Source organism: Equus caballus, chromosome 13 (assembly GCF_041296265.1).
Source record: "Equus caballus isolate H_3958 breed thoroughbred chromosome 13, TB-T2T, whole genome shotgun sequence".
Classification (NCBI taxonomy): Eukaryota; Metazoa; Chordata; class Mammalia; order Perissodactyla; family Equidae; genus Equus; species Equus caballus.
In genome coordinates, this window is record NC_091696.1 from 45,050,622 (window position 1) to 45,078,559 (window position 27,938).

General features: G+C 51.9%; 3 protein-coding genes across 13 annotated transcripts in view; 2 read left to right on the forward strand and 1 right to left on the reverse strand.

Moving 5' to 3' along the window:
• The window catches only part of TVP23A (trans-golgi network vesicle protein 23 homolog A), a 39,071-nt gene extending 23,493 nt beyond the window's left edge, over positions 1–15,578 (forward strand). For 2 of the 7 annotated variants that reach the window (XM_070231032.1, XM_023616324.2), the window contains 6 exons: positions 3,281–3,425; positions 3,957–4,046; positions 4,284–4,412; positions 5,431–5,559; positions 6,234–6,290; positions 13,087–15,578. In XM_070231032.1, the coding sequence (XP_070087133.1) occupies positions 3,281–3,425; positions 3,957–4,046; positions 4,284–4,412; positions 5,431–5,559; positions 6,234–6,290 (550 nt within the window). In that variant the 3' untranslated portion in view covers positions 13,087–15,578. Of the gene's footprint in view, positions 1–3,280; positions 3,426–3,956; positions 4,047–4,283; positions 4,413–5,430; positions 5,560–6,233; positions 6,291–6,532; positions 8,936–13,086 lie in introns of those variants that run through there. The other 5 variants (XM_070231033.1, XM_023616325.2, XM_005598922.4 and 2 more) reach the window with 3 other exon arrangements.
• On the reverse strand, positions 7,122–26,448 carry NUBP1 (NUBP iron-sulfur cluster assembly factor 1, cytosolic). 2 transcript variants are annotated; one of them, XM_070231031.1, is made up of 12 exons: positions 26,304–26,448; positions 25,698–25,938; positions 25,515–25,619; positions 23,913–24,046; positions 17,807–17,875; positions 15,679–15,711; positions 14,976–15,066; positions 14,183–14,337; positions 11,100–11,210; positions 10,731–10,833; positions 8,169–8,252; positions 7,122–7,422 (listed from the first exon to the last, which is right to left on the reverse strand). In XM_070231031.1, the coding sequence occupies exons 2-12, from the start codon at positions 25,714–25,716 to the stop codon at positions 7,364–7,366; spliced, it is 963 nt and encodes a 320-aa protein (XP_070087132.1). In that variant the 5' UTR covers positions 25,717–25,938; positions 26,304–26,448; the 3' UTR covers positions 7,122–7,363. The 2 variants fall into 2 exon arrangements, with proteins under 2 accessions (XP_070087132.1, XP_001916508.1); XM_001916473.5 differs by having other exon boundaries at positions 26,112–26,441.
• The window catches only part of TEKT5 (tektin 5), a 53,762-nt gene continuing 51,314 nt past the window's right edge, over positions 25,491–27,938 (forward strand). Inside the window, exon 1 of one of the 4 annotated variants that reach the window (XM_070231028.1) lies at positions 25,491–25,807. The gene's annotated coding sequence lies outside the window, so the exon portion shown is untranslated. The remainder of the gene's footprint in view (positions 25,808–27,938) is intronic. The other 3 variants (XM_023616322.2, XM_070231026.1, XM_070231027.1) reach the window with 3 other exon arrangements.

A 27,938-nucleotide genomic window follows, 5' to 3' on the forward strand; every position in this document is an offset into this window, starting at 1 on the left:
CTGCTTCGTTTTGTTTTGTTTTGAATGGAGACTAATTTCATCACCAGATTGTTCCTGCCAGCCTGGAGCAGGGGTTGGCACACGTTCTGGGTCAATATTTTCGGCTTTGCAGGCCAGCGAATGAGTGAGCGTGGCAGCGTGCCAATATAACTTTATTCACAGGACCAGGAAGTGGGCCACAGTCGGCTCTTGGGGGGAGTTTGTGAATCCAGTATAGGGCGGCGCTTGTCCTTGGTCAGATTCACGTCCAGGCGCCACTCCAAATCTGTGCCCGCGTGTCCGGGGACAGGGGCAGCCTTGGGCACATTTTGAGGCCTCCTCAGGGGCCTTTCGTGCACATTCCAGGCTGAGGAGCTTCTGCGTTTCCTTGCGAGGAGGAAGCCAATAGGTGTGCTGGGGCTCAGAACTGGGAAAGTGGGTTAAACTTGAACCAAAGCGCATCAAGACTCTCCCCACCTTGGCCACACTTTAAGAAATCTCATTTCCACCTTTCTCCATCTGTCTTTCTTCCTCCACTCCTTGAGGTCACAGACTTCTCCCTGGCCGGTGGAGGAGAGCCTTGGGTACCGAGTGGAAGATGCTACCTGTTAAAGTCGAGGGATGTAGGTTCTTCAGTGAGAGCGGAGGGAGGCGCGGATCTGGACCATCAGGGGTCTGGGGGGATCCCTGCAGACATCACAGTCCGCCCCTGGGGAATCAGACAGAGAAAGCTGTGGTCAGAGGGGAATTCTACTGTTTGGCTCCTTGGAGGTGGGACAGTTTCGAGTGACTTGAGGGCTGAGGTACCAACAGCTGTTCACAGTTACTGAGCCTGGTCCGGGTTTCAAGCACATTATGCGTCCCACCTTCACTTCATCTCCTTAATGTCGTTGGAAGTGGCGCCTGTTGGCATTCCCATTTTACAGGAGCAGAGACTGAGGTGTCGAGAGGTTACATAGCATAGGGAAGGGCCATGGAGCTTCTCAGAGGACGTGAAGCCTGGCAGCCTGGCACCTCTGCACGGTTTACCTCCCGAGGGGGGACCAGGTGGGTGCCTGGGAGGGTGGAGTTGGAAGCCAGTGGCTTTGAGAGATGGAGGTGATGTCACCGTGTCTGTGTGTGCTCTGCGGCTGCGGAGGTGGCCGGAGAGAACGCTGGGAGGACGAAGGACCCCATGGCAGGGGAGGGTGGACGGGCTTAAGCCACGCCCTTCACAACTCTTGAGACTGGAAAACTGACGCAAGACCGCATTAGTGTAGCTGGGGACACAGGGGGTGCGAGCTGCGGGGGGCTGAGGGAGGCCTCGCACGGCTGCCTGGGGAGCACCCTGCATAAAACAGGATTAGAGCCGTATTTGAAAGCGCAATTGGCATCCTTCTCTACTTGCTTTGGGCTTTGTTTGAATCAAATAATAATAATAATAATGCTTTCCATTACAAGTTAAGGGAACAGTCAGTTTCCAGGACCCAATTAAGCAGAACCTTCCAGCAACTGGAATTTTTTCTGCATTTTATTTCAGGAAACCACAGCCAAAAAAAGAAAAAGCGGGCGGGCAGGGGATTTATTCGAATGCATTAACTTCCAGGTTTGACCCTGGATCAGTGTAGTCGGGTCTCTCGGACATCTTTTAAGTCTGTCTTGTTCTACAAAGACAACAGATGTTCCCCGTGATCCTTAACGGACTGATTACAGGGTTTGACATGACAGACATTTGCCAAGAATCTTAAATGCCGGGCGCTATCGGGGATATAAAATTATCTAAAATGTGGTTTCTGCCCTCAAACAATTTTCAGTCCTCGCAAGAGGACTCATCTTCAGGGTGAAGGGGCCAAATTGTATCGAGTCAGTTAGTTGAAAGAGCCTCAATAAGATTTAAGGCAAAAAGGGTATAAGAGACTCCCAAGAGTCTTATCTTCTGGAACATTCCAGATTTGGAAGTTCTACATGATCACGTCTAATTCTTAAATGCCGGCTACACCTCCCAGGCTGGCTCTTCCTCCAGGCTGCCAGGAGAGCTCAGCCTCCGAAAAGCACGGATGAGAAACGTTCTGGTGAATGGCCAGTGTTTGGGGCTCTCTGCCTTTGGAAGATGCAGACGTCACTATAAATTGTGTTTCTGAGCCTTCGTTCACAATCCCTCGGGAGTCAGAAACGCACGGTTCTCTAGGAGCTGACGCTGCGTACTATGACCTCACAAGCAGCTCCTCCCCGCTGCAGGCCTGCGGGTTCCCTCTGATCATCCCAGAGTTTGCAAGCTGGCGGCTCAAGGACTGGCATAAAACAGCCTGCAATATTTTATTAACATAATTAGTCGCCATTATTTAAAAATCTGATTTCCCATCCCAAGTCTGGATTTCTGGCTTCTTGTGCAAATATCAGGTCGGCATTACAGGGTGAGGTATGCTGAGTAGCGTCGCCTCCCCTTCCTCCCTACACTGGGTGGCACTTCGATGGCCATCTATCCTCGGGCTTGCTCTGTAGCTTTCTTGCAGTTAAGTGTTTTTGGATACCTGTACTCTCCCGAGGTGGATTCCAAAGAAAGAAATAGAAAGCTATGAGTGTCTTCTGCCTGGCCCATGTCACCCACCGCCGTCACCTGCGTGACCCCTGTAGGTATTCGCTATCTGTTCTAGAAACATGCATGACCCTTGTTAATGACCTTCCCTTGGGCTCCTGTCTTTCAGACTCTTTTTTTCTTAAAAAAAGCAATTGATGTAGGATGAGTGTATTCCCCTTGGTTCTTTCTTCTTCCGTGTCTACAGGCAGAGTGAATAAGAACCATCTTCCTCTAGGGTAAATTTCATCATTCAGGTGCCACTCACTATGAGCAGCTATGAGTTAGACCCGCCGCCTTCACGTCATGATCACTTCCCTCTGTCCAGGAACACGCATTCCCCGATGACATGAGACTCTGCACCCGTGGGTGCATGTGGATTCGGCGCCCAGTTACTGGCGGAATAACCCGACCTTAACCTTTAGGGAACTGGTCATTCTCGCTGCAAGGTGGGAAGGTGTGACCCTGGTCACGTTTCATTTCAAAGGTGACTGAGTTTCGGAGAGGGCAAGTGATATTTGGGATCGAGGCAGGGGAAAGTACTGGATTCTTCGAGAGGGAGAGAAGAAACTGCTAGTGTAATGATGACTGGTGTGGCCCTTCTTATTTAGTGATGTGTCCTCAGGGCTACGGCCCCACTGAGTTTGGGCTTGAAGTGCACTGGGGGGAACATGGAAAGTCAGAAACCATGGCTTCAGCGACTGCCCTTTGGCCCTGGACTGAGGGGGCGTCTGGGTTCTTTCCTAGGCACCCCTTGGCCACTTTTTTCCACCTGTTTTTCCGAGTGAGTGCCACTGTCACCTACGTGTGCTGTGACTGGTTCAGCAGAAGCTTTGTGGGCTGTTTTGTCACTGTGCTTCTCCTTCTGTCCTTCGACTTCTGGTCTGTGAAGGTAAGGCCCCCTTGCCTGTGACACCGTTGCTCCCCAAACACGTGGGCTGCGTTTCCGGGTGGTGACACTGCTGATGCATGCGGCTGATTTGGGCCAAGAGGTACTTTGGTTTAAATTGCTGACACACACTTAAGAATACTGAGCCAGCATCACTTTAAATTAGAGAAAAAACACATTATTTAGTGTTGAAAAAATGGCTTCTGAGTATGAATTGTCATGGTTGCAAATGTGTACCAGATGAGGGTGAGAATTCCATAGGGCTTTGGATTTTTTGGTAAAATTTACATATAATATATTTAAAACATATATTTGGTGGTAGGGGGGATCCTGTCACTTTTCAAGGTAAGCTTAGTTAAAAATTAGAAGCCTTGAAACTGATTTTGGGGAACCACACAGGTCAGTCCCGCCCTCCTCCTGCTCCCAGTCCAAGTTCAACATGAATCGGTGACTTCATCTTATTCCTCGATGAAAAGATGACGACGCTCTCCTTGCCTGTGGCACGCTTACAGTCATTTTGTCCACCTTCCTCAGAATGTAACCGGAAGACTCATGGTCGGCCTTTGCTGGTGGAACCAGATAGATGAAGACGGGAAAAGCCACTGGATTTTTGAAGCCAGAAAGGTATTGTCCGTTACGAGTCATCGAACTAGAACCGGAACACGGCTGTGGGAAGTTGCCGTGGGTTCTGCTTGGGCTTCGTGCTGATCTGATTCCCGCCCTACGCAACGCCCATCGCTGCTGGCGCTCCGTTCAGAGTCGCGTGGGAGCAGAAGCCCATGTGAAATACACGAAAGTGGCAGCATGCTCCTTTGCGACCATTTTCACGGTTTTGAAAACGGAATCTCTTTCCTGCCACAGGTCACTCCAAATAACATGGCTGCCACGGAAGCTGAGGCGCGAATCTTCTGGCTTGGCCTCGTTATCTGCCCGATGATTTGGATCGTGTTCTTTTTTAGCACCTTATTTTCCTTGAAGCTAAAGTGGCTGGTAAGGCAACACCTTGACTTTGACGTTGCTGTGACATCTGCACAGAACCACTGGTGGCAGGAGTGGGTTTTTATTGATCAATTAATTGATGATGGAAACAGCTTTATTGAGATATAATTCACATAGTAGGCAGTTCACCCATCTAGTGTGTATAATTCAATGGCTTCTAGAATATTCAGAGTTGTACAACTATCACCACAATCAATTTTAGGATATTTTCATCACTGCAAAAAGAAACCCTGTACCCTTGAGCCATCCCCCATTCCCCCCGCCATGCCTCTGTTCCCCTTGTTCCCACTAATCTTTCTGTTTCTATAGATTTGCCTATTCTGGGCATTTCCTATATATGGAATCATACAACATATGGTCTTTTGTAGCTGACTTCTTTCCCTTAACATAATGTTTTCGAGGTTCATCTGTGTCGTAGCAGGTATCATAATTCTTTTTTATGGCTGAATACTATTCCATTGGATGGATATGCCACATTGAGTTTAGCCACTCATCTGCTAATGGACATTTGGGCTGTTTCCACCTTTTGGCTCGTCTGACTCATGCTGCTACGAGAGGGTTTCTAGAAAAAGCGTATGGCATCCTACCTTGGACAGGGAGCCCCTCCCAGGGAACCCTAGCCTTGGAGTTCTGAAGTTTTATCTCAGAATCATATTTCATTGCCATGATCTGGTTCATTCAATGAGAAAACAGAATATCCACAGACAGTATAGAAACAACAGCATCATTAAGTGTGGGCTCTGCGGTTTGGATTCTGGCTGGACCACGCATCAGCTCCGTGACCTAGCAACTTTGGTTTCTCTGTGCTTCAGTTTCCTCCCTGTCGAACGGGATGGTCATGGCACCAGACTCTCGTGTTGTTGACAATTATGAAGTGTCCACGAGTACTGTAGGCGCTCGATAAAGGTCGGCTGTTACTACTCGGTGTAGGCCAGAGCCCCTTTGACTTGGTGTGGGACGGGCGTTTCCACACATGCCCTGAGAAGAACCCCCTTTACTCTGAGTACAGGCCCTCGTGATAGCTGGGATTTCTCTCCAAGCCGCTAACCTGTACGGCTACATCCTTTGTAAGATGGGTGGCGAGAGTGACATCAGCAAAGTGACGGCCAGTTTCCTGTCCCAGACGGTGTTCCAGACGGTGAGTTACTGAAGTCTGACTCCTGGACCTCTGCTCTCCAGACGCTCAAAGTTAGGCAGGCCTGTTGGCAACTGCTGCTTTTAATGTTTCCCAGTAGCAGCCAGCCTGCCACTGTTTGGTTTTTCTCTATCGTGGTAAAATATACATAACATAAATTTACCATTTTAACCATTTTTAAGTGAACAGTTCAGCGCATGAAGGACATTCACACTGTCATGCAACCGTCACCACCATCCCTCTCCAGGACACTTCCATCTTCCCAAACTGAAGCTCGTGCCCTCCTCCCAGCTCCGGGTAGCCAGCATCTCCTTCCTGTCCCTGTGAATGTGACTACTCCAGGGACCTTGCATAAGTGAAATCATACTATTTGTCCTTTTGGGACTGCCACTGTTAGTTTTAGGTGATTTTTTAAAACTATACTATTAAGAACCACAAAAATTTTTTCTTTTAACCTAGCGCATATTTCCAGAAGTGAGAAATAGTCTTTTAGATTTGACCGTGCTCATGCTGAAGTGGTCTGTGCCATCTTAAATCTGAACCGTGCTGCTTTGGCGGGATATTGGGCAACAGCTCTGTGTGGTCGGCACATTGTGGGTTGGCTCTGGCCTTGAGTCAGCAGAATCAGGCCACTCACGTGTGAGGACAGAAAGCCATGTCAACTCTTCCCCTTGCAGGCCTGCAGCGACTTCCAGAAGCCTGGCCTCGAGGGGCTAGAGATCCACCAGCATTAGGTAAGAGGTGGGATGGAGGCGGCATCTGGGCGGCTGGGGTTGGGGGCTTGTGAACCTGCAGCTCCCTGGCTGGCTCGGCTGTGCCTGCAGTCCAGAGGCGTCCCCCACTGCCCTGAGCAGCCGGTGCGTAGCTGGCGGGACCAGCCTGTGCTCTGAGCCTTCCGGGGGCTATGCAGCCTCCTCACCCTTTAGAAGGGTCCCAGCTTCCCCACCTGAGCATGTGCAAATTCGCCCATGTGCAGGCATGAAGGAGAGGTGGAAGCGAAAGGAGAGATGGAGGGAAAGAACACGGGGGCTGGTCCACCCTTCCACTTACACGCCCGGAGGAGGATGGAAAACAGGAATTTGCTCTTCCCCTCGCTGGTCTCGGTTCCTGTGCATCTCTCACACACAGCAAGCATCTCACGGCACTGTGGATAATTCTAGAGTTTACATGTCTCTCCTTTTTATGTAATTAAAATCACACTGTGAGCTATCTGATGTGAAGCTAAAATTACTGGATATAGGGTACACAGACTACCGTGCAGGGTACAGACCCCAATTCTGTTTACGTGGGTGATTTAAGGGCTTTTCGAGGCTGTTTGGCCACACCCAGCTGCATCGGATGCTTGCCCTCAGAGCACGCCCTGGTGCGAGGGCCTGCTGGTGTTAACTGTTCCTCGCTCTGGAGGGTAAGTGAATCCAGGACTGTGTGCGGTGGAGCCGCACGGCCCTCCCTTTGGGTCTTTTCAGGCTCGTCTTGGTGGCAGCAGTGGCGTCAGGGGCAGCTGCTGGCACCTTACAAGCTTCCCCAGAGGAGAACGCCGCACCCACAGCACCTGGTTTTTCACGTGAAGTGGGCCTTGGGGGCGAGGCCTGAGACGTTTTTATTTGTGAAATGGCAGGAATGTAAGGAACGCCCTTTACGTATGTTCTAGAGAGAAGTGTACAAATCTTAGATGACTCAAGTGTCTCTGGAACTGTGACTTCACCCCACGCCCGAGTCTGTTCCCTCTCCGCCCGGGGCTCCCACTCTGTCGCCCAGCGGGTCAGGCTGGACCGTGTGCTGTGCCTCCTCGCTGTCCTCCGGGGTCTCAGGAGCCAACGAGCTGCTCTTCTTTGGGCTGATGGAGACGACAGAACTCTCGGATTCCTGGAAAACAAGTGGTGTGCTCAGGAGCCCTGACGTCGCGTCAGCCCCCAAGGCAGCCCTGCCCTGTGCTGGGGAGGCCGAGTCTAGACGGGGCAGAGTCCCCAGACGGCTTCATTCCCCAAAAGCCCCGTTTCTGCCCATGACCCGAAGCTTCAAAAGTGACCTGAATACTGCCTGCTGCCCATCTGTGGTTCTGAGTACAGACTGGAGGCCTTACATCGGCCCATTCGACAGATCGAGAATCCTGGGAACGACGTTACTTACCTTTGTTACTTCGGCACCATTTTACTAGGTAAAAAGAACTCAGCCACAAACCAAGCGTTAACTACCGCTGCCTCTGCCTCACGTTCGAGGCCCTGATGACTGCCCACTGGCTGAATCGGGCCTGCACATGGGTTTGGTTTGGCTCACTCTGCTTTGCTGTTGTTGTTTTTAATTAACAATTTCCTTTTATGGCTTTCCTGAGATGTATTTCCTGTACCGTAAAATTCACCCTCACTGGGCTTTTTAAATGACAACTCGGTTCACAACATTGATGTACGGGAAGATTTCTCAGACTCCTGGCTTCCTGGGCTAAGGGGGTCATCCCAGACCCCACTACCCCTTCTGTCCCCACCTGAGGCTGCGTGGCAGTGACCAATTATGATCCTAAATGGGATCTTCTTACACCCAGCCCACTTCACTCATTTATGTCACTTTCTGGCCCCGTCGCCATCTGAATTCACAAGACTCACAGAAACACTTACTTTGAATTATACTTCTGTAGGCTAAAGTGGCTGGTGAATCCGGCGCGTCGATCATAAAAGACTGTCCTCTGTCGCAACTCTTACCTTAAAGAAACAAATGACAGAAAATCAAATCCATGAGGAAAACACAGTGGCAACGTGAACTTGGAGCTCCTTCTGTGCCCGTGACATTATGAAGATCTGGCTGGTGGTTACGTCACTCGCAATGAAGAACAAAGCTGAGAAAGAAGTCAGGGGTCTCTCAGATGGCACCTGCCCCCTCCATCCAGCAGGGACCCTGGCTAGCACCTCAGCACAGCTCTGACCCACACCTGGCTGACGGTCTTTAGTGTGTGTGCCTGCAAATCACCTGGCAGGTGGGTGGCAAATGCAGGTTCCAGGGGCCCCAAAAGAACGATTCAGCAGCTCCTGGGTGGGCCTAGACAGCTGTACTTTAAATTACTTAGTCCTTTGAGTAAAAAAATAATGAATGCACATGGTAAAAAAAAGTATGGGAGGGGGCCAGCCCTGTGGGCGAGTGGTTAAAGTTTCATGCACTCCGCTTCGGTGGCCTGGGATCATGGGTTCAGATCCTGGGTGCAGACCTACTCCACTCACCAGCCAGGCTGTGGTGGTGTCCCACACACAAAATAGAGGAGGACTGGCACAGATGTTAGCTCAGGCTAATCTTCCTCAAGCAAAAAAAAAAAGAGGAAGATTGGCAACAGATGGGAGCTCAGGCTAATGTTCCTCACCAAAATAAATAAAATAAAATAAAAATAATTAAAGTATGGGAGCCAACCCCTGATGGCCTAGTGTTAAAGTCTGCACGCTCTGCTTCAGCACCCCAGGTTTGGCTCCTGGGCACAGACCCACACCACCCGTCTGTCAGTAGCCATGCTGTGGCAGTGGCTCACACAGAAGAACTAGAAGGACTTACAAGCAGGATATACAACTATGCACTGGGGCTTTGCGGAGGGAAAAAAAAAGAGGAAGATTGGCACCAGATGTTGGCTCAGGGAGAATCTTTCCCAGCACCCATGCACATGAGCACACACACACAGGAATATGGAATACAAAAGGTTATACCATGAAAAGTGAGTCCAAAAGAAGCTATCAGTGTTCAGATGTCTTTCTAGAAATATCTGCATATAAATGTGGCACAGACACACTCACACACAACACACAAGAATGAATGGGAGCACACAGTACCCATTCTGCCCATTGCTTTTTCCATGTGTAATTTCATCTAGAAGGTCATCCCATGTTGGTGTGGTGCCCTCTCAACCCCTTCCCCACTTCCTCCAGGCAGGCCTCCCCCAGGCTGCGCTCTCGGCCCCCTGCCTCCCGCCAGCTCGCCTGGACGGGCTCGTCCACTCCTGATGGCTCTCCCGAGCTGCTGACAGACGGGAGGCCTCCCACCTCTACACCCAGCGCCAAGGGCAAACTCGGCTCTTCCCTCGACGCGCCTCCCGCACTCATGGTTTCTGAGTGACATCCCCGTCTTCCAGATGCCTCAGGCTGGACAGCAGGACATCTGGGACACCTCTTCCTCCCCAACTGTCCAGTCCTGTCACGTTCCTTCTGTGTATGTCCCTTCCTCTCCGTGCCAGCGCCTGTGCCCTGGGCAAGTCCTCACCTCCCTCCACCCACTGCTCGGCCCACAGGCTCCTTCTCTAAGCACACACCTGCGCCCACGCGCAGAAGTCTCGAAGTCTCCTGATTCCTAACGAATGCGGTCCAGGCTCCGAGGCCTGGCTGCAAAGCCGTCCACAGCTGGGCTCCATACTCCCTGTCAGGCTTCTCGCTCTCGACTCCCTTCGGGCCCAGGCACCTCTGCCAAACCTAACTGCCCACCTCCTCATGGTCGGGGTCATGGCGCAGGCCCCTCTACCTTGGGCAAGGTCAACTCTGTTACCTCAGGCAAACAAAACTTTGGAGGTGGGCTGGAATTTAAGGAGTGTGGATGGGATGGCGACAGGGTCAGCCACCCTCAGGCCCGGTGCTGCCCACAGAGCTAGTGTCTCGAGGGCCCTGGGGACTCTGGGACTTAAAGAGGAGCGTTCTTCCTGCCACATGGCCCTGACTTCATCTACAGCTCACTGAGAAAAAACAGGGCCATCAGCACTGGACACAGAGGGGGCCGTGCTGGGCTGCCCACAGAAGGAGGCAGGATGTGGGGGGCGTCTCCTAAGGGGTTTTCAAGGCTAGTTCTGTTCACACCTTCCCCTCAGGACCTGACTCCTGTGAGGCGGAGCTCCACTGCACACCACTGGCAGCCTCCTCCGGTCACTCCCCTTCTGTCGCCTCTCCTTGGCCCATTCCTTTCCTAGTGCCCCCCGTCCCCCCAGCATCTCCCTGACCCATCTCTGCTCCGCTCTTCCAGTTCCAGCCCAAGCACGCCCTCCTCTGGGCTCTGCCGGCCCCCTTGGCCACATGACTGTGTGCCTCACAGCTTCACTCAGCTGGAGGGTGGGCTCTGGGTCCAAGGGCCCACCGCCCTGATTTGTGCCCGGACACTGAGCAGGGTGTGAGGCCCCACTCAGTGACAGAGCGGCGCATTGGGGCGCTGAACTCACCCACCTATGTGTGGGTCCAGAGGCACTCTGCCAAGAAGCGGGGTCTTCAGGTCCTGGCACATGACCTCGGCGCCCCCGGTCGTTGGCGGGAATATCTGAGACTCTTTCTGTGAGGTGAATCAAAGCGGGGAGGAACCATGATTTTCTTTCAGAATCATAAGAATGGACCACGTTTTTAAAAACTTTAAAAAAATGGCTATTTTGATTGTGAAGCACTACCAAAAGGATTTTCCTTAACATCAGCAACGGAAGATTTTAAGTGTGAGTTCCCTTCTGCAAATGGTGCGGAAAGCGGAAACAGTTTCCGGGGAACCATCCCTGTTACGCCCTCAACGCGGACGAGGGACGGGCGGGGCGAGCTGGCGGCCCTCACCTTACAGTTGGGGCAGACGAAGCTGCTCATGTTCTCCACCACCCCGATGATGGGCAGCTTCACCTTGCGGCAGAAGCTGATTTCCTTCCGGACATCCTGCAGCGACACCTCCTACCAAGGGTCAAAAGACTGGTTATTTCAAAGTCAAAGTGTCAGAAAGAGAAGGCGCGTGCAGTCGAGGGGGCGGCTGCAGTGCAGCAGGCTTCCTGTTATAAGGCCTTAGAGATTTGTGCCATTGATTCAGTAAGGATTTATTTAGTGCAACCATGTGCCAAGCCCTGTTCTAGGTGCTATTGATTTCCCACAAAACCCTGAAAGGATAAACCTGAACAGCCAGATAGCACACGCCCAATGAATCTACAGAAAAGTGACCTTTTTTTTTAAAGGTATGCTTTTTGGTGAGGAAGATTGGCCCTGAGCTAACATCTGCTGTCAATCTTCCTCTTTTTTATTTTTTCCTCCCCAAAGCCCCAGTGCATAGTTGCATATTCTAGTTGTAAGTCCTTCTAGTTCTTCTGTGTGGGACGCTGCCACAGCATGGCCTGATGAGCAGTGTGCAGGTCTGCGCCCAGGGTCTGAACTGATGAACCCCGGGCCGCCAAAGCGGAGCACGTGAATTTAACCACTGGGCCAGCCCCAAAAAGTGACCTTTCAACATCTCTCCGTGTTCTACTTTCTCATCAGCTGAGCCAGGGTGCACTGCTTCCTAGGTTGGGGGTGGTGAACGCCGGCCTGCAGCCTCCTTCTGGCTGGCTGCCTGATTTGTGAATAAAGTTCTTCTGGAGCACAACCCTCTGGCCCTTTACACAGTGTCTCCAGCTTGGTCCTACAGTGGTACAGCTGAGTGGTTGTGAAAGGGACCGTATGACCGCGAAGCCCAGAATATTTACTCTCTGGCCCATTAAAGTTTGCTGACCTCTGATCTCGATGATTATGAACACAAACAACTTCATGCACAAATTCAAATTCTAATTCACTTCTGAGCTCTGCTTTCTACAGCATGCGTACTGTGGATGATCGTCGCTTCGCACCCTCCCTGCTCCCCCGTGTAATGTCATGGCAGACACGTGTGCCCAAGGACCGGTCTGGCCCGCTGTTGTCTAGTGTGGTTACTCCTTGGCTGCTGTGGCTTAAACCGTCAAGGGCTCCCAGGGCTCACGGCTCCGAGTCATCTCTGCCTCCCCTGACACACACATCTGGCTCCTGCCTCTTTGAGGCTGGTACAGACAAGGAGGCTAGAAAGGCACCCGGGTCTTAACTAGTCTCTGCACCTCTGAGGTTCTCTCCTTGGTGTCCTGTAAATAAAAGCCCTGCAGCTTTGTCAAAAATGACCCCGAAAGAAAGCCACTTGCCTGTGCTGGTGCTGGCTGTGAAGGGCTCTGAGACAGTGGGTGTCCTCGTGTGAAGTCACACTTTCCAGAGAAGTTACACACAAAGGAGCACTGTCCCGGGGCTTCCTGGAGAAGGGCCAGCATCTGCTCTGTCTGTCCCTTCTTCTTGAAGCCCAGGGGGACCTCATGTTTTCTCTCACAATAAATGTGGTATTGGAGAAGCTATCTTTGTGTCAGCGACATTTTGTTGTTGTTTTGGTTTCTTTTTTTTTTTAAGATTTTATTTTTTCCTTTTCCTCCCCAAGCCCCTCGGTACATAGTTGTACATTCTTTGTTGTGGGTCCTTCTAGTTGTGGCATGTGGGACGCTGCCTCAGCGTGGTTTGATGAGCAGTGCCATGTCTGCGCCCATGATTCGAACCAACAAAACACTGGGCCACCTGCAGCGGAGCGCGTGAACTTAACCACTTGGCCATGGGGCCAGCCCCTTGGTTTCTTAATAGACATTATTTTTAGAGCAGTTTTAGGTTCACGGTAAAACTGAGCAGAAAGTACAAAGAGTTCCCATATGTCCCTTGTCCCCACACAAAAAACCTTCCCCACTATCAACATCCCGCATCAGGGTGGTACATTCTGACGAGGCTGTTTTCTTTTTAGGTAACTTCTCTGGGACCTACTCTCGACAGTACTGCTGGTCAAGGGTGGACCCCAACCGCTTTTTAAAAATTCGACAGAAACCATTCCTAAGGACGCACCCATCTGCTTTCCACCACCATCCCCGGGCCAGGTCCCTCCACCCTCCAGCCACCCGAGCAGTGTCCTGCTCGCCACACGCCAAGATCCCCCTCCACAGGGCCCCAGAGTGCTCTGAACCCGTCACACCGCTCCCTGCCCCAGGCACCCTCACACGCTGCACCTGTCACGCCGTCGACACAGCATCACATGTGTGCCCACGTGTCACCGTGAGGGCGGCCTGGGCTGTTGTATTGCCCTGGGGCCTGGCCAGGGCCTGCCCTTAGCAGGTGCTCAGTAAAGGGTGGTCCTGGCTGAATCAGACAGACCAACACGCCCCCTCTGTTGTGCTTCCTTAGGAGTGGAGACGAATACCACAAGGAGCAGTTCAACTGAAGGAAGAGTCTGTGGGTTTCTCGGGATCCCTTAGGATCGACGGCGATAACACTGAAGCGCAGCAGAGAGCTGCCTGCTGGATCTCCTCAAGACGGGACTGCCCACTGCTCCCTTCCCATTCTGGGTTCCACATGGCCTCCGTGGGACTGCTGGAGAAGGAGCTGGGCACTGCCGAGGAAGGGACAAGGACCACAGCCGCTTATCCAGAAGTCCCTGTCCATGCCCCAGCCCTGTTCTGTGGAAAACTAGGGTGATTTCCTAAGGGTTCTGAAGTGTGAATGGAAGAGGCCCCACAGACTGTGGGGGCTTGATGTATGACACAGAAGGGAGATGTGGCCATGAGGGACGATCTGAATTGTTACAGCACCAGTAGGCTCACTGGCTTCGGGAAGGGAAATTTAAACAGCAGTTTTGAACCACTATTGTTTAATCGGTGGACTAAAAACCAAAAAGGTGGGATGCTTATGTGCCAACTGCAAATGCCTGGACCAACGATAAATAAAGGTTTCCACTGCGGAGCACGCGTTCTAAGGAGCCGCTTCGAGACCAGGATCTCGGGGCCGTAGGAGCAAGAACCCTGCGGTCGTGGCACATTCTGGGCCCAGCCCCACCGGGCATCGCTCACCTGAGGCGTGGTGATTATCACTGCCCCGTCGATGCGTGTGGCGGCCAGGTACTGGACAATTGACAGGTGTTCGTCCGACGTCCCGGGCGGCGTGTCCACGACGAGGTAGTCGACCTCTCCCCAGTCCACGTCGCGAAGGAACTGCTTGATCATGCCTGGAAGAGAAATCCTCAGGGATGCCCCTTCTCTCGTCCCTGTTCTGTCCTGGCAACTCTTTACAGAAACACAGTTGGTGGTCTCTCTGTGCACTGGGTCTGTGCTCTAAATCCATGGTATTCGGCAATGCCTCGAGACATTTCAGTTGTCACAACTAGGGTAGGGGACCTGACGGCATTTAGTGCCTTGAGGCCGGGCTGCTGCTAACGCCCTGCGATGCAGAGCACAGTCCACCGTCCCCTAATGAAGACTCATCTGGCCCCAAATGTCACAAGCACCAAGGCTGACGCTCGCATTGTTACCTTGAGCCTCAGTGTCCAGTCAACCTGGTGTCCATCTGCCTCACACACTTCTCTCCCTGACACAAAGATGCCACTCCCAAACCACAATAAGAGTAATTTCAGGGTCACATAGGTTTTAAGGAGAGAGAAACCCATACTAGATATTAAAAATGACAAAATAAAAACTGATATTTCTATTAGCTCTCTTCAGCCAGTGAAGATAGAGGCAAGTGGATGCTTAAAATTAACAGGCCACAAGCCCAGCAGGCAGCTGTTGCCATCCTGACAGGACAGCATGCACAGAACCCGGAGCAACTGTGCCCTCGGGAGAATGCGATAAAGGCAGGGCGGCAAACCGTTTTTCTTTGGTCCCCTCCAGATAACAGCGTCGTCGGGACTGCTGAGCAAGAAACCCACCGACATCACCCCCAGATTGTCTTCCAGGAACTGGAGAGGATGAAGCAAGAAACATTTTTACTTAAAACCACAGCGCAAGGCACTTCCCTTTGTCTTCTATCTGAACTCTGGCTGAAAAAACATTTTAAGGACAAAATTACCATAGGATCTATGAATATATTCACTCTTGGAATCCTCAAATCGTTTTTGAAAAAGAAAAAAAGAGGTTAGCACACTGGGGGGTTTGAAAGATGCACTGATGGCCCTATGCTGCCAAGACACTAAACTCGGCTGCAAGAAATGAGTGTCATCTCCTTAGCTGTCTCAAGCGGGGAGGGCCAAATCTGGCCACCTTCTGTCTGTGTACTTAACATTGTCCTGGGACGCAGCCACGGTCGTTTATTTACCCAGTACCACTGTGAGCTACACCCACGGAGACTGCAGCCCACGAACTAAAACTATTTACTGATGACCCTTTATGGAAAAAGTCAGCCAGTCCCTGGTATTCACTGTATTCCCTGTGCCGAGAAAAGTGCCTCAATAAATGTTTGTTGACTGATAAACAGGCGGACTGAGAAAAATGTTGCCAACCCACCACACATCCATTAGGTGCGTGTGACCCACAAACGACCTTGAAAATAAGGCAAAGAGGTGAAAACTCACCACAGGAGACCAGCCCGAGCCGCTCTGGTGAACCTGCGTGAACACGGGCGTGGATGTTCATTTGTAAGTTACTCACACTTCACGCACAGGCAAATTTTACACACTAAGAATATAGTTTTATAAATTGCCATTCATCCTCTTATGTGCTACCACTGAATTCCTAAGAGGGAGGGAAGAGCTGGTGGCAAGGAACGGACGGTATCATTCAATACCTTGCCCTCCCAGGTTGGGTTGTTTTGAAACTCTGCTTGGACACCTAGTCAAGGGACTGAAGTTACCGGAGTGCAAATATACTTTCGGGTCTGAGGGATCTTCACAGTGGGCCAGAACTCAGTGGGGCTCGCTGAGAAAAATGCAGGTAACTGTGGAGCACCCAGGTTGCCCCCGTGAAAGTCCAGGAGTGAGGGAGGTACCTTTAGTGACAGAGAGCCTGCCCATCAGTGGCCTGAGCTTCACCTCTGACCTGCTGCCCCCGTGGGGGCAAGGGCTGGGGGGCGGGGTGTCCGTGGGAAGCCCACTGGGGTTCCTGCAGCAGGTGTTCACCCACAGCCAGGGTTCAACTCTGCACCACCTCTTTCTTAGGAAACTAGAACTTACGCAACTTCACACATTACACATCAATGTGAGAAATGGGGCTTTAGAGCAACGTGGGAGCCAAATCAGAAAGTCTCTTCTGATGAAGTCTCACTTTTTTAAACAGCTCTGTTCTGATATAATTTACATACCGCACAATTCACTCCTTTAAAGTATAGGATTTGGTGCCTTTCAGGCTATCCCTAAGGTTGGACATCCCTCACCACAACTGACTTGAGAACGTTTCCATTACTCCAGGAAGACACCCTGCACCCTCAATTGTCACCCCCACTCCCTACACTTCCCCCCAGGCCTAGGGGACCACGATCTATTTCTGTCTCTAGAGGGGTGCCTGTCCTGGACATTTCATAGAAATGCAGTCACATCATATGTGGTCTTTGGTGACTGGCTTTGAGGTCTCACTTTTTAACAAAACCCATTCATTCCTATTTACACTCGTTCTCTAAGTCAGCGGTCTTGAAAGGGGTAACCTTGATGACCCAAGACTACAGGAGAAGAAAACGGTGGAACTTCTGTTTCCTCTCTCCATTTAACAATTTCGATCTTGACTTCTGCACTGACATATGAGTAAACAATGTCCCCCACACTCGGGCGAGAGCTCAAAGCCTGTTGCCCGTGGGTGTGTGATCGCAGACAGGGGATCCGCTGCTCCGCCTCAGCCCCCGAGGGCCTCACGCCCCTTCCCAGCTCCCTCAGAGCAAACCCCAAGCCGTGTGCAGCCTCTGGCGACCCTCCAGCCACCCTCCCCTTGTCACTCTGCCCCAGCCCCGTGGCCACTCTGCTGAGGACATGAGGACACTCCTGCACTTGTTCCCCCAGCGTCGAAGGCTCTTCCCCAGCTCTCCGCAGTGGGGTGACCCTGACCGCCCCCTCGCAAAGAGCAGCTCCCCTGCCCACCGGCCTGTCTGTCCCTGTCCCCTTACCCTGCTTCAGTTTTCTATTATCTACCATCTGCTCCCTCCCCCGAGGGCCGGGGTCTTTATTCGCCTTGTCCGCACGGCACCCCAGCACCAGGATGGGCGCCGGCCCTTCAGTAAAGGGAGAACCAGACTGGACCCCGCTGGAGCCACCCGCCCCTCCAGCCCAGCTCCAATGCCCCGTCCTGGGGACCCCTTCTCCGACTGCTCGGGTCCCCCTGGAGGAGAGACCAGCACCTGCAGCTGCGGCGCCCTGCCCCGCCCTGCCTTGCTGGCCGGCCTGCAGTCTCACTTCCCCAGGGGTGGCCACGAGGGCAGCAACGTTCCCTAGCTTCCAGCGTACAGACCCCAGCAAACCCTGGCCTAGCTTTCCCAGCCAGAGCTACGTTTCCACGTCTCACTTCTGCATTTCACTTGCTGTTTCCCTTCCCCTCTGAGAAGGCATCGAAACTAATGCTTCTCAAAGGCTCTGGATGAACTTTAGATATAAGCCTGCCCCCCAAAATTCACAGCCGTTGTGAAAGCAGACAGACGGACAGACGAGTGGCCATCTACCGGACCCCATCGTGTCACGTAAAACCGTGAGGGTCCCCTGCGCTCCGTCAGGCAGCCATTACCTGCTCTCCTTCCAATCCCATGATCTTGGGAATCGACGGCCCGCATATATCGATGTCTAGAAGAGCAACCTGGGGAACGAGGAGAGAGCAGAGCAGTGATGGACGCGCATGTGCACAGCAGGGAGGGGGGCGGGTCTGGGGAAAAGCAGTGAGGGGCAAAGACGGAAACTGGGTCAAATATGGCCCAGTGGAGTCTCATGGGGCAGAGTTACAATGTTTACGCTCCAGGCCACAAAGACCCAGTCTGAGACTCCTAAAGAGAACTTGGTAAAGTCATCAGTGCCGACACTGCCCCCCGCCCCAAGTCTGGCCCAGCTCCAGGGTGGTCTTACAGACCTGGGTGTCAGGTCCCTGGGAGATTCAAGTCCAGACACTGTTTACTCGGCCCTACCACGTGCCTGGGGGGTGGGTATTGTTATCTCTGCTTTACGGAAGACGAAACTGAGGTTCAGAGAGGCCCAGTGACTCGTTCAGAGAGCAAGGCGCAGAGCTGGGACATAAACTGAAGTCTCCCGACTTCGATGCCAGGGCTCTTGCCACTCTCTCACGGGGCCTGGCGAGGAGGGCCAGAGAGGACCTTCTAGCTGAGCTCTGACTGAACCCCGTTCTCCTGTGATCCTGAAGCTTAAGGACGGCTTAAAGGGCTCAACTTCTAAAACAGAAACTGAAAATGAGAAGGAAATCTAGACAAGCTCTTTGCCAGTGTCAAGTGCAGCTTGGGACAACTCCTTCCACCCCAAACAGCCTGCTCTCCCCGTCTGAAGATGAGAAGGGCCCAGGTGCCTTCAGGAGCCCTCTGCAGAGCAGGGCCAGCACTCGTCTTGAAAGCTCTGATGTCTCGGATCCAAGGTGCAGCCCCTCTGGGCAACTTTTTAACTTGCCCCAGATTTGCTTCTCGCTTCTACCCTCGCAACAAACCCCAGCCTCCTACTTCCTCACAAGGACTCGCACCATGGTCAGGAAAGTGGGTCGGACGCCAGGCTGGCCGTCTGCTGCATGCCCTCTGCTGGGCCGCGCGAGGAGCGCAGCTCAGCCTCACAACCCGCCCCGCCTTCTCGATCTTGGGGCTGCCGTGTGTTGACGATCCACAGGCATTTTACAAAAGAGCCCCACAACTCGGGAAATTATACCCTCCCTCCAGCCCCAAGAGAGACTTCCATCAGCACTCGCTTTCTAAGCCACTCAGTCTCGTGCCCTTTCTCTCGGGAACAATTTAATAATCAGTTTCCTTTTGAGGAATTTTACTCCCCACAACAAAGGGGGTGAATCTTGAGTGAAGTGATGCAAGGATGCAAGAAAGAGATCGCGTGCACTCACTCCTGCGGTGGCGCCTGAGAAGGCCGGGACGTGCTCCTGCCATCAGATCTCGGGAGCGGCCCTCTGTCCTGTCCCTTCCAGACTTCCTGTGGATGCCGTCACCACCCCAATAACCAGCCAATTAATTCCCTTTCGGCTCGAGTTGAGCCAGAGAACCCTAGCTGAGAGAAATGTGCCTGTGTCAGTCCTCACCAAGGCCTCTGTGGAAGGTGCTAGAAGCCTGACCTTGCCAGCACTGCTCCCAGCCAGAACGTGGTGGAGCAGGGGTGCTGCAGGGCTGTCGGGATCCAAAGCTCTCCCGCACCCAGCACCCCGAACTTCCCCTTAAGAAAGGTCATGGGCAGTGGGCTCCAGTCCTAAGCCCTGGCACTGTGGGGCTGTGTCACCTCGCACAGGTTGCTTCTCCTCCCTGAACCCATCTGTCTGAGCTTCTGCTCCGGGGAACAAGTGTTCCGGGAGACGGTCAGGCCCCTTCCAGCTCTAGAGTCCATAACCCTGAAACGGGCCTTGAACACTGCAGCGCCCAGCGTGGACCTTCCAATGAAACAGTTCGCCTTGCAGATCACAAGGCAAGATGATAAACTGGTAATTAACGGGAGATGGCGACTTTCGCAGTGGAAAGGTGGCGTGTGGTTTTTTTTTTAAAGATTGGCACCTGAGCTCACATCTGTTGCCAATCTTCTTCTTTGTTTTTCTTCTTCTCCCCAAAGCCCCCCAGTACATAGTTGTATATTTTCAGTTGTGGGTCCTTCTAGTTGTGGTATGTGGGACGCCGCCTCAGCACGGCCTGATGAGCAGTGCCATGTCTGCGCCCAGGATCCGAACCAGCGAAACCCTGGCCCAGCGAGGCGGAGCGTGTGAACTTAACCATGCAGTCCCGGGGCCAGCCCCACCTGTGCTTCCTTGCTGTCTCAGCTCAGGCTTGCCCTGTAATGGCTCCCCGCCTCCCTTCACAACTCACACGCTCCCCAGCCTGCCTGCAATTAGTCGCGGGCGTTTCCCAATCCGCTCCCTCCAGTTCAAGGCCCTTTGCAAACGAGCTGTCAGGCACCCGCCTGGCTCGGGCGCTCAGGTGGAACAGCCTTGCTGTTTGTACTGTGCTTCCTCCACTAGGCAGGCGCAAGAGGCGGAGGGCGTTCCCCACCGTCCTGCTGAATTCAGGGCTGGGCGGGATGTGTGCTACTTGACTAGACCCGGTGAGACATACTCAGACTTGACGACATGCTAACACGGTGCACCCTTTGGTGACAGTGATGGTTTCAGTCACGAGTCGGTCTGCGGGAGAAATATACTTTCCTGAGGGCTAACCCACCATCGCACAAAGAAATCCATCTTATCGCGCCATAGTTCACCAACTGGATGGTGTGGACGGTATTCTGCAAAGTCTAGACGTGTGTGCAGCTGGGACTTCCACATGTAATTATATGGAAGCGAATTACATGTAAACAGCTGTCTATGCACAAGTGGTTACTTGCAACTGGCCTGGTTAAAGCCCATTTCCAGGGAGCTGTTTAAGAATATGCCTGGCAGCTTCTAAAAGCAAAGATTATTCTGGGTATTACAGATAATCTGAGAAAACAGACTTCTTGGCCAGGCAACTGGCCAATACAAATTCGACCCTCGAATGCCAGGAGACTGTTGACTGACGGAGGAATGAACGGACAGGTACATTGTGAACCCACTCAGCACTATCCTCTGTGTGGCTACACACTCATTACCGCTGAAGGAGAAACCCTCCTCGGCCCTCCACATCCCCGAGAGTGGAATAAAGTAATAGGAACGACTGCTATGTGGACACTGACCGAGTACTTACGACAGTCAGGCCCCGTGCTGAGCACTTGCATTTACTCAGTCCCGACTCTCGTTTCGCAGTTGAGGAAAGCGAGGCAGAGAGAGCTGCCAGCCTGCCCAGGGCCCCAGCAGTGGTGGGTGGAGCTGGGATGTGAACTGGGCAGTCCGACCCCAAGCCCGTGTCCTCGGCCACCATGCTGGACTGCACCTGCCATCCTGCCCCAGTGCTCACTGAGACCTCTGGCTCCTCTGTCTTCTCCGTGAGTCATGTGGCCCGGCCTCTTCTAGCTCCCCGACTTTGCCTTCGTTTGTTCCACCCACAGCTCTAGTGTAGACCCTTGTGGCCTCTCATGGAGACACAAGCAGCACCTCCTGGCTGGCTCCATCACCCTCTGCGGATACTCAATCATGCACCGGGCTGGCTGTCACAGCAACGCTCCTAAAGCAACACTCACATCCTGCCTCTCTCCTGTCCAAACATCTCACGGGGGCATTCAACGCCCCCGTGGCCGGCTCAGCCTCAGCCTCAGCTGCCTGCGCGGCAGCAGTGCCACCAGCCTGCCTGCCCTCCAAGTCTGCCCAGGCCGTCCCACCTCTGTGCCTCTGCCTCCACTCTCCCCCGACTCCCACATTCCATTAGTCCCACCACAGTCCAGGGGCCGCCTTCTCCCAGCCCAGGGGTCTCCCCAGTCATCTCTCCCTTCTCCCCAATCCCCCGCGACCATGGATGGTGGGTACCAGAGTCTAGAGAAGCCCAGCTCAGCCACCCACAGGCAGCGAGAGCAGCTCCAGGCGTTACAAATGATCAGAAGAGAAATGAGGGACAGGGCAGAATTCAGAGTGAGTTCTAGTGAGTGGGAGAAACACCAGGCTTCACCGATCACCTTGCCCAGCTCCTTCCCTGTCCTGAAGGCTGTGGCTTGCCCAAGGTTTCCACCCTCCTCCAGAGATGCTGTTCCCCAGCCAGCACCAGCGCTTCTGGGGCCACAAACCAAACCAGGGGCCAGCAAACCATAACCTGGGGGTTAGCCAGCCCACCACCTGTTTTTGTACAGCCCACAAGCTAAGAACGGTTATTACATTTTCACAGGGCTGGGGGCGGAAACAAAGTCGAAAGAATACCTGTGTTGCATGATGTGGAAATTATATGAAATTCAAATTTCAGTGACAATAAAGTTTTATTAGAACATGGCCATGCTCATTGGTTTACAGACTGTAACAAATGGCTGCTTTCATGTTTCAGGGCGGAACTGAATAGTTGCTACAGAAATTGTATGGCCTGCAAAGCCTAAAATATTTCCCATCTGGCTCTTTACATAAAACGTTTGCCAACCCCAGAAGCAAACTCTAATTTCTTAATCCAATGATTTAAAAATATATTCCTGGAGTCCTTGGATACTAGTGAGGTGTCTCGGTGGTGTGTGTGTGTGTGTGTGTGTGCATGAGTGTGTATCGAGGGCATGTCAGCATGGTGGGCTGGATCCCTCTGCCCACTGTAGCCGGTTTTTTTATGAAGCAAACAGTCTTTATTCTATTAAGATCTTAGGGTGCTATTTCACACTGAAATGGATGGTTTATCTCATATAAGTAGAAGGTATTGAAATTTATCCAGATTTAGAGTTTGAAAATATAACAGGCAATATGTGGCAGTTTTGAAATTTCAGTATTAAATTAAACGTAGCTTAGTCCATTCTAGCACTATCTTTTTAAAAAAAGTCAAACCAAAGTGAAGGGCCATTTGTCAGAGAGTAGAAAGAAACTTGAACTGAAAGTCAGTCCTTATATATAAAAATGACTTCCAATATTCCAAATGCACAAAGAGAAAACTAATTTTCAGAAATAAATCAGTGTACGAAAGAAGGCACACACAGAGGCCATGGAAAGAACTGGAGTGGTAAGGAATGGCTTTTCACATGAACAAAATAAAATGAAATTGATTCTATGTTGCACAGAACTCCTCGGCAGGCCCCCAACAGTGCTCTGATGGAAAAGAGCCTTTAGCTGGCAATTCAAATAGAGTGAACAGCAGGCTCCTTCACCACGTGTGCACACACAGCGCCGCCACACAAGTCCTCGGCGAGGCCTCTCGTTTCAGGGGTCAACGTCTTGGGCAGTGGGGTCTTAAGAGGCACCCACGCGGCTCTAGCAGTTCTGAGGTGTGTCTATTTTTTTATTGGAATTTTGAGCAAAATTTCATTTTGTAAAAAATAAAAAGATCGAATGTGTTCTGTGTTAAAACAAACATTGAAAACTGCAATATTCATGGTTTTATTAGGTATAAAGGGTAATCGCAGTGAATATTGGGATCATTTTCTACGGTTAAAGCAAAATTACGATGAGCCCCAACGTATTTTTAAAATCACGGGTACTGCAAATTTCCATCTGACCTTTTTGGTAAAAAGTGTCTTTTTCTTCCTCACCCTGTCCCTCCTATTGGAGCTGTGATCCAGAGAGCAGCGCTGGGTGATCCGAGTTCTCATGCTCGTCTGGGTCCCTGCGCAGAAGGGAACGGCCTAGGGCAGGAGGAGGCAAACATTTCCTTCAAGAGCTAAATGCTAAATGTTTTAGGCTTTGTGGGCAAAATCTAGGGCGCTCTGTAGGGACCTGTGTAACAATTTTAAAGCAACCATTTATAAAAGTAAGCATCGTTCTTAGCTTACAGGCCATAAAAAGACAGTTGGGCTGGATCTGGCCATGGGCTATGGTCTGCAGACCCTGGCCTAGACAAAGGCAGAAAGGGATGAACAAAGAGAAAGAAGTCTGAATTCACGCAGGAAATAATCAGCACGCAGGAGAGACAGACGCCCACTCTCCACGTTCGCGGCGGGAGAATCAACGAAATGCTCATTTCACTGCCTGCCTGGTACGCATCTCCTCGCTGCTCCCTCTGCAGAGGTCTGGATTCCAAAGGGGCCAGTTCCACCTGGTCCAGGGAATCAGTTCCCCACAAGCCATCGTTGACCCTCAGTTCACCCTCCCAGTTCTCCCCAAGTCCCACCTGCGTGTTTTCATCCTCCGCCAGGCCGTGGGCGAGGTGGGCGCTGAACGTGCTTTTCCCAACGCCGCCTTTCCCAGACAACACCAAGATCTTGTGTTTCACCGTCTTCATTTTCTCTTTGATTTCCTCTATGGCTGCAAAGAAAGCAATTCAGGTGACGAAGTCCCTGATTAAATCTCGAATGTCACTCTTCCAACGGCCTAGAAGGAGACAAGTCCTCGGGGCTGATTCAAGGGACCATGTGTGAAGTACCAGCTAGTCAATGGTAGCACTGTACCAAGCGCTACAAAGAAAATACAGCCATTGTCATATCTGACATTTCTTTACTTATTGGTTTACTTGTTTATCTCATGAGAGAGGAGACTCTGAAGTGTTCAGCGCTGTATCCCCAGCTCCAGATCAGAGCTTCACATATAGTAATGGTCCCCGAGCTGGGGGCAAAACCCGCCAGGGGACATTCGGCCATGTCTGGGGGCATTCCCGGTTGTCACAAGGAAGGAGCGCTACTGGCATGCAGAGGGTACAGGCCAGGGATTCTGCCAAACATCCAACAAAGCTCAGGACAGCCCCACGACAAAGAACGACCCAGCTCCCGATGTCAGGAGGGCGGAGGCTGAGAAACCTTACAAACAGCAGGCGCTTAAGAAGTACCTGTACTGACAACTATCACTTATCATACTTGTATTTATTTTGCATTCAATATTTCACCAGATTTGAAAGCCTGAAAACAACACGGGGAGGTCACCATTTTGCTCCCCACTTCTGATGAGCAAACGGAGGCTCAGAGAGGTTAAGACTCTTGCTCAAGGTCACAGTGCTTGTGGGACCCATGAATCAAACCCAAGTCTCTCTTTGAACTTTTTCAAAATTCTCCTCCCAGCCTCCTTCTCTTTAAGATCCTTTCAGGAGGACCCCAGAGTCCTTGCCACCCTCCAGTTTGTCCTCATGGTACTTACTGCAGTGACGGCTTATTTGCTTGCTTACTGGTTTATTGGGAGTCCCCCTTATTAACCTAACATCCACTAGGGCAGGGACCTGTCTGTCGCATTCAAGCTGTACTCCCAGGACAGACACTATGCCTAGGAGGTGATTAATATATATTTCTGTTGGATGAATAGGACAATCGTTCCTCCAAAGGAAGAAAATTCTGTCCTAAGAAAGTAACTGACGGAGGCAGGATCTGAGCCTGAGCTCCGACTCCACCCTCTGCCCTCTGCTGAGGGCGCCCTCCCATCCCTGTCATTACTGTCACTCAAGCCTCCGGCCCCACCCCTCACCCTGGCCGACTTTCTCCCAGGCCCGGCCCTCTTAGAACTCCTTTTGACCTCACACCGGTCACTGATGCTTCAGGCTCCGCCCGCATCCCGCCCCCTTCCTCCGCTCCTCTCCTTTTAAAGGCCCTGCCCCTCTGTGCCCCGCCCGTCACTCATCCCTCAAGCCCCGCCCCCTCTGCCCGCCTCTTCTGGGCCCGTCCTCCTAATAGGCCTCCTGGCACCGCCCCTGTCACTCATCCTTCAGGTTCACCGCCCACTTTCCCCCGTCGTCCCGCCTCTTCCGGGCCCGCGCCTTCCACTTCCCGTCCAGGCCTTGCCCCTTCCTCACCCGGGTCAGGCGTGGCGCCGGCTCCGGACGCGCAGAGTCGCTGGTTGGGGCACCCTTGGCATGAGGTCCCTCGGCCCGCCTGGGCGCTGCCGGCCCCAGGACAGTCTGCGCGGAGACAAGATCACAGTTAGAGTAGCTCCTGTCCCTTCCGCCCCGCCACCCACGCCCCCTCCGTGCGCTCACCGTGAGGCACCTCCTCCATTCTGCCGCCCTGGACCCTTACGTGGTCACCGGAAGCCGCCGTTGCGTATTTCCGCTTCGTGGTGCACAATCTGACTCTCCAGCCGCGCGAAGTAAGTCTCGGAGAGAGAGGGCTGTGCGCGCGCGCAAACCTTCTGTCGGGAGCTTGGAGGTGGTGGTTTATTTCTGTTCACTTTTAAGCTGAGCTGCAAGTATCTATCATAAGTACTTCGGCACGTGTCTCCTAGGAATAAAGGCTTGTCTTACATGACCTCAATACCATTTTCATACCCAAGAAGGTTAACAGTGATGTAAAATTATTAGCTAATATACACATTATATTCAAATTTACTCAATTGTCCCAAATAACACTCTCCCACTCCCCCATCCTGAATCCAATCGAGAGTCGCATCTTACCTCTTGTTCCATCTCTTTAGGCTCTTAATCCAGAACAGCCCGCGCCCTTTTCTGTCGTTCATAACACTGATAAATTTGAGTAGCCTGAGCCAGTTGTCTTATAGAATATCCCATAATTTTGATTTGTCCGATTCTACCCCCACCCCTGCCCCCATGATTAGATTCAGGTTAAAAGTTTTTGGGAGAACACACTTGAGTAATGTGCTCTTGTATCACCGCGGGAGGCGCATGATGCCCGTGGTCCCCGTTGTTGGTCATGTGAAACTGGATCACTTGGAAAAGATGGGATCTGCCCTCCTTCTGCAGTGGATGGAACACTTTTCCATTTGTAATTCGTAAAGACTGGGGTGATTCGTTGAGATCATGTGAATATCCTGTTCATCAGCCCTTCACACCGTGGTTTTAGCATCATTCTTGCCTGAATCAATTGTATTGATGTTTTCAAAATTGTGCCTTTTCCCCAAACTCCATCATTATCCAATCTTTGTTTATTAACTGGCATTACTCTGTAAATAAGAGGTTCCCCCTCTTTTTTGAGGATCACTATGGACTCGTGGTTTTTTGACTTCTATGTTTTACAATACATTATCATTATTCTTTCTGGTCAGTTTCCCCTCCAAATTTGGCCAGTGAAGCCTCTTCAAGCCAACTGCTGTGTTTTGAACACCAGTCCACCTTCTTCTCTGAGCACTTTCATGCTTTCTGACACCCTGAGATGGTCCAGGTTCCTCTTCTGCTGTAGCCATTCCTCCAAGGAGCGCTGGTGGCTTTTCCTGGAGAATGGTGTTTAGAAACCAAGATCTGGATGCTAAGTGTGCTCATTGCTACTGGAGTATCGTTGCTTACAGGTTTGGCACAAATGTTAATGAGTGAACAACCTTTACCTGGCCTCGGGCACTGAGGATGTAGAAACTCTTTCATTAAACAGTAATGTGTATCAGTTGCGTATTACTGCCACCAGTTATAGCTAGCATTTGTTGACTGCTTACTATTGGCCAGCTATTATCTAGTGCTTTATGTGAATTACCTAATTGATGCCCTTCAATAGTCCTTTCCTTGAGGTCCTACTATCTCCGTTTTTGGATGAGAAAACTGATGTTCAAAATGGTTAAACTACTTTCCTAAGGTCACACAGCTAATAGTGAGGCAGCCAGAGTGGTGAACCCATTCTGACTGGCCCCAGAGCCCACACTGTCATCTGTAACATGGGATGCCAGGCAACTCTGTGCTAGGTGCCAGTGATGCCGAGGGACGTGGAGCCCAGCCTGGTTGGGACACCAGATAATGAAGATGTAATTACAGTGTGATAAGTGCTCTGACAAGAGGACCAGGGTGGCAGGGGTCAGGGAAGAATTCCTGAAAGCCCTTCGGGAGTCACCCAGACTGGGACAGGGTGGGGGATGGGTGGCACATAGTGTTTGAAACTGAATAAACAGCATGAGCAAGGCCGGGAGGTCAGAGAGGAATTCCCTTGTAAGGTGGGGACTGCTGTTATCTCCATTTTGCAGGTGAGAAGACAGGGTCACAGAGAGTGCCTTGCCCAAGGTCTTAGAGCCAGTAAGCGGTGGAGCTGGGAAGTCGGCTCTTGGGCCTGGGCCCTTAACCACTATATCCTACATTGGGAGGCATGATGCAAATTATTCTTCTACTGAGGAAAGTGAAGCTCAGAGAGATTAAGTGACTTGCTCAGGGTCTCACAGCCAGCAGGCTCCCCTGAACTCTTCTGACCGCAGGCTTCTTTTGCCCTAGCCATGCTGCAGAGGCCTGAGGCTGGCCCACTGCACTCAGATCTTCCTTGCTGATGTCCCCCAAAACGTTTCCTGCATG

Excerpts from the sequence above, each read along its gene's own strand:
- NUBP1 (XM_070231031.1), bottom strand. Across the intron at positions 15,067-15,678 it reads GCTCGGGCTGGTCTCCTGTG|TTCCTGGAAGACAATCTGGG; the intron begins GTGAGTTTTCAC and ends CATCCTCTCCAG. Across the intron at positions 7,423-8,168 it reads CTACAGAAGTATAATTCAAA|GAATCCGAGAGTTCTGTCGT; the intron begins GTAAGTGTTTCT and ends CTTGTTTTCCAG.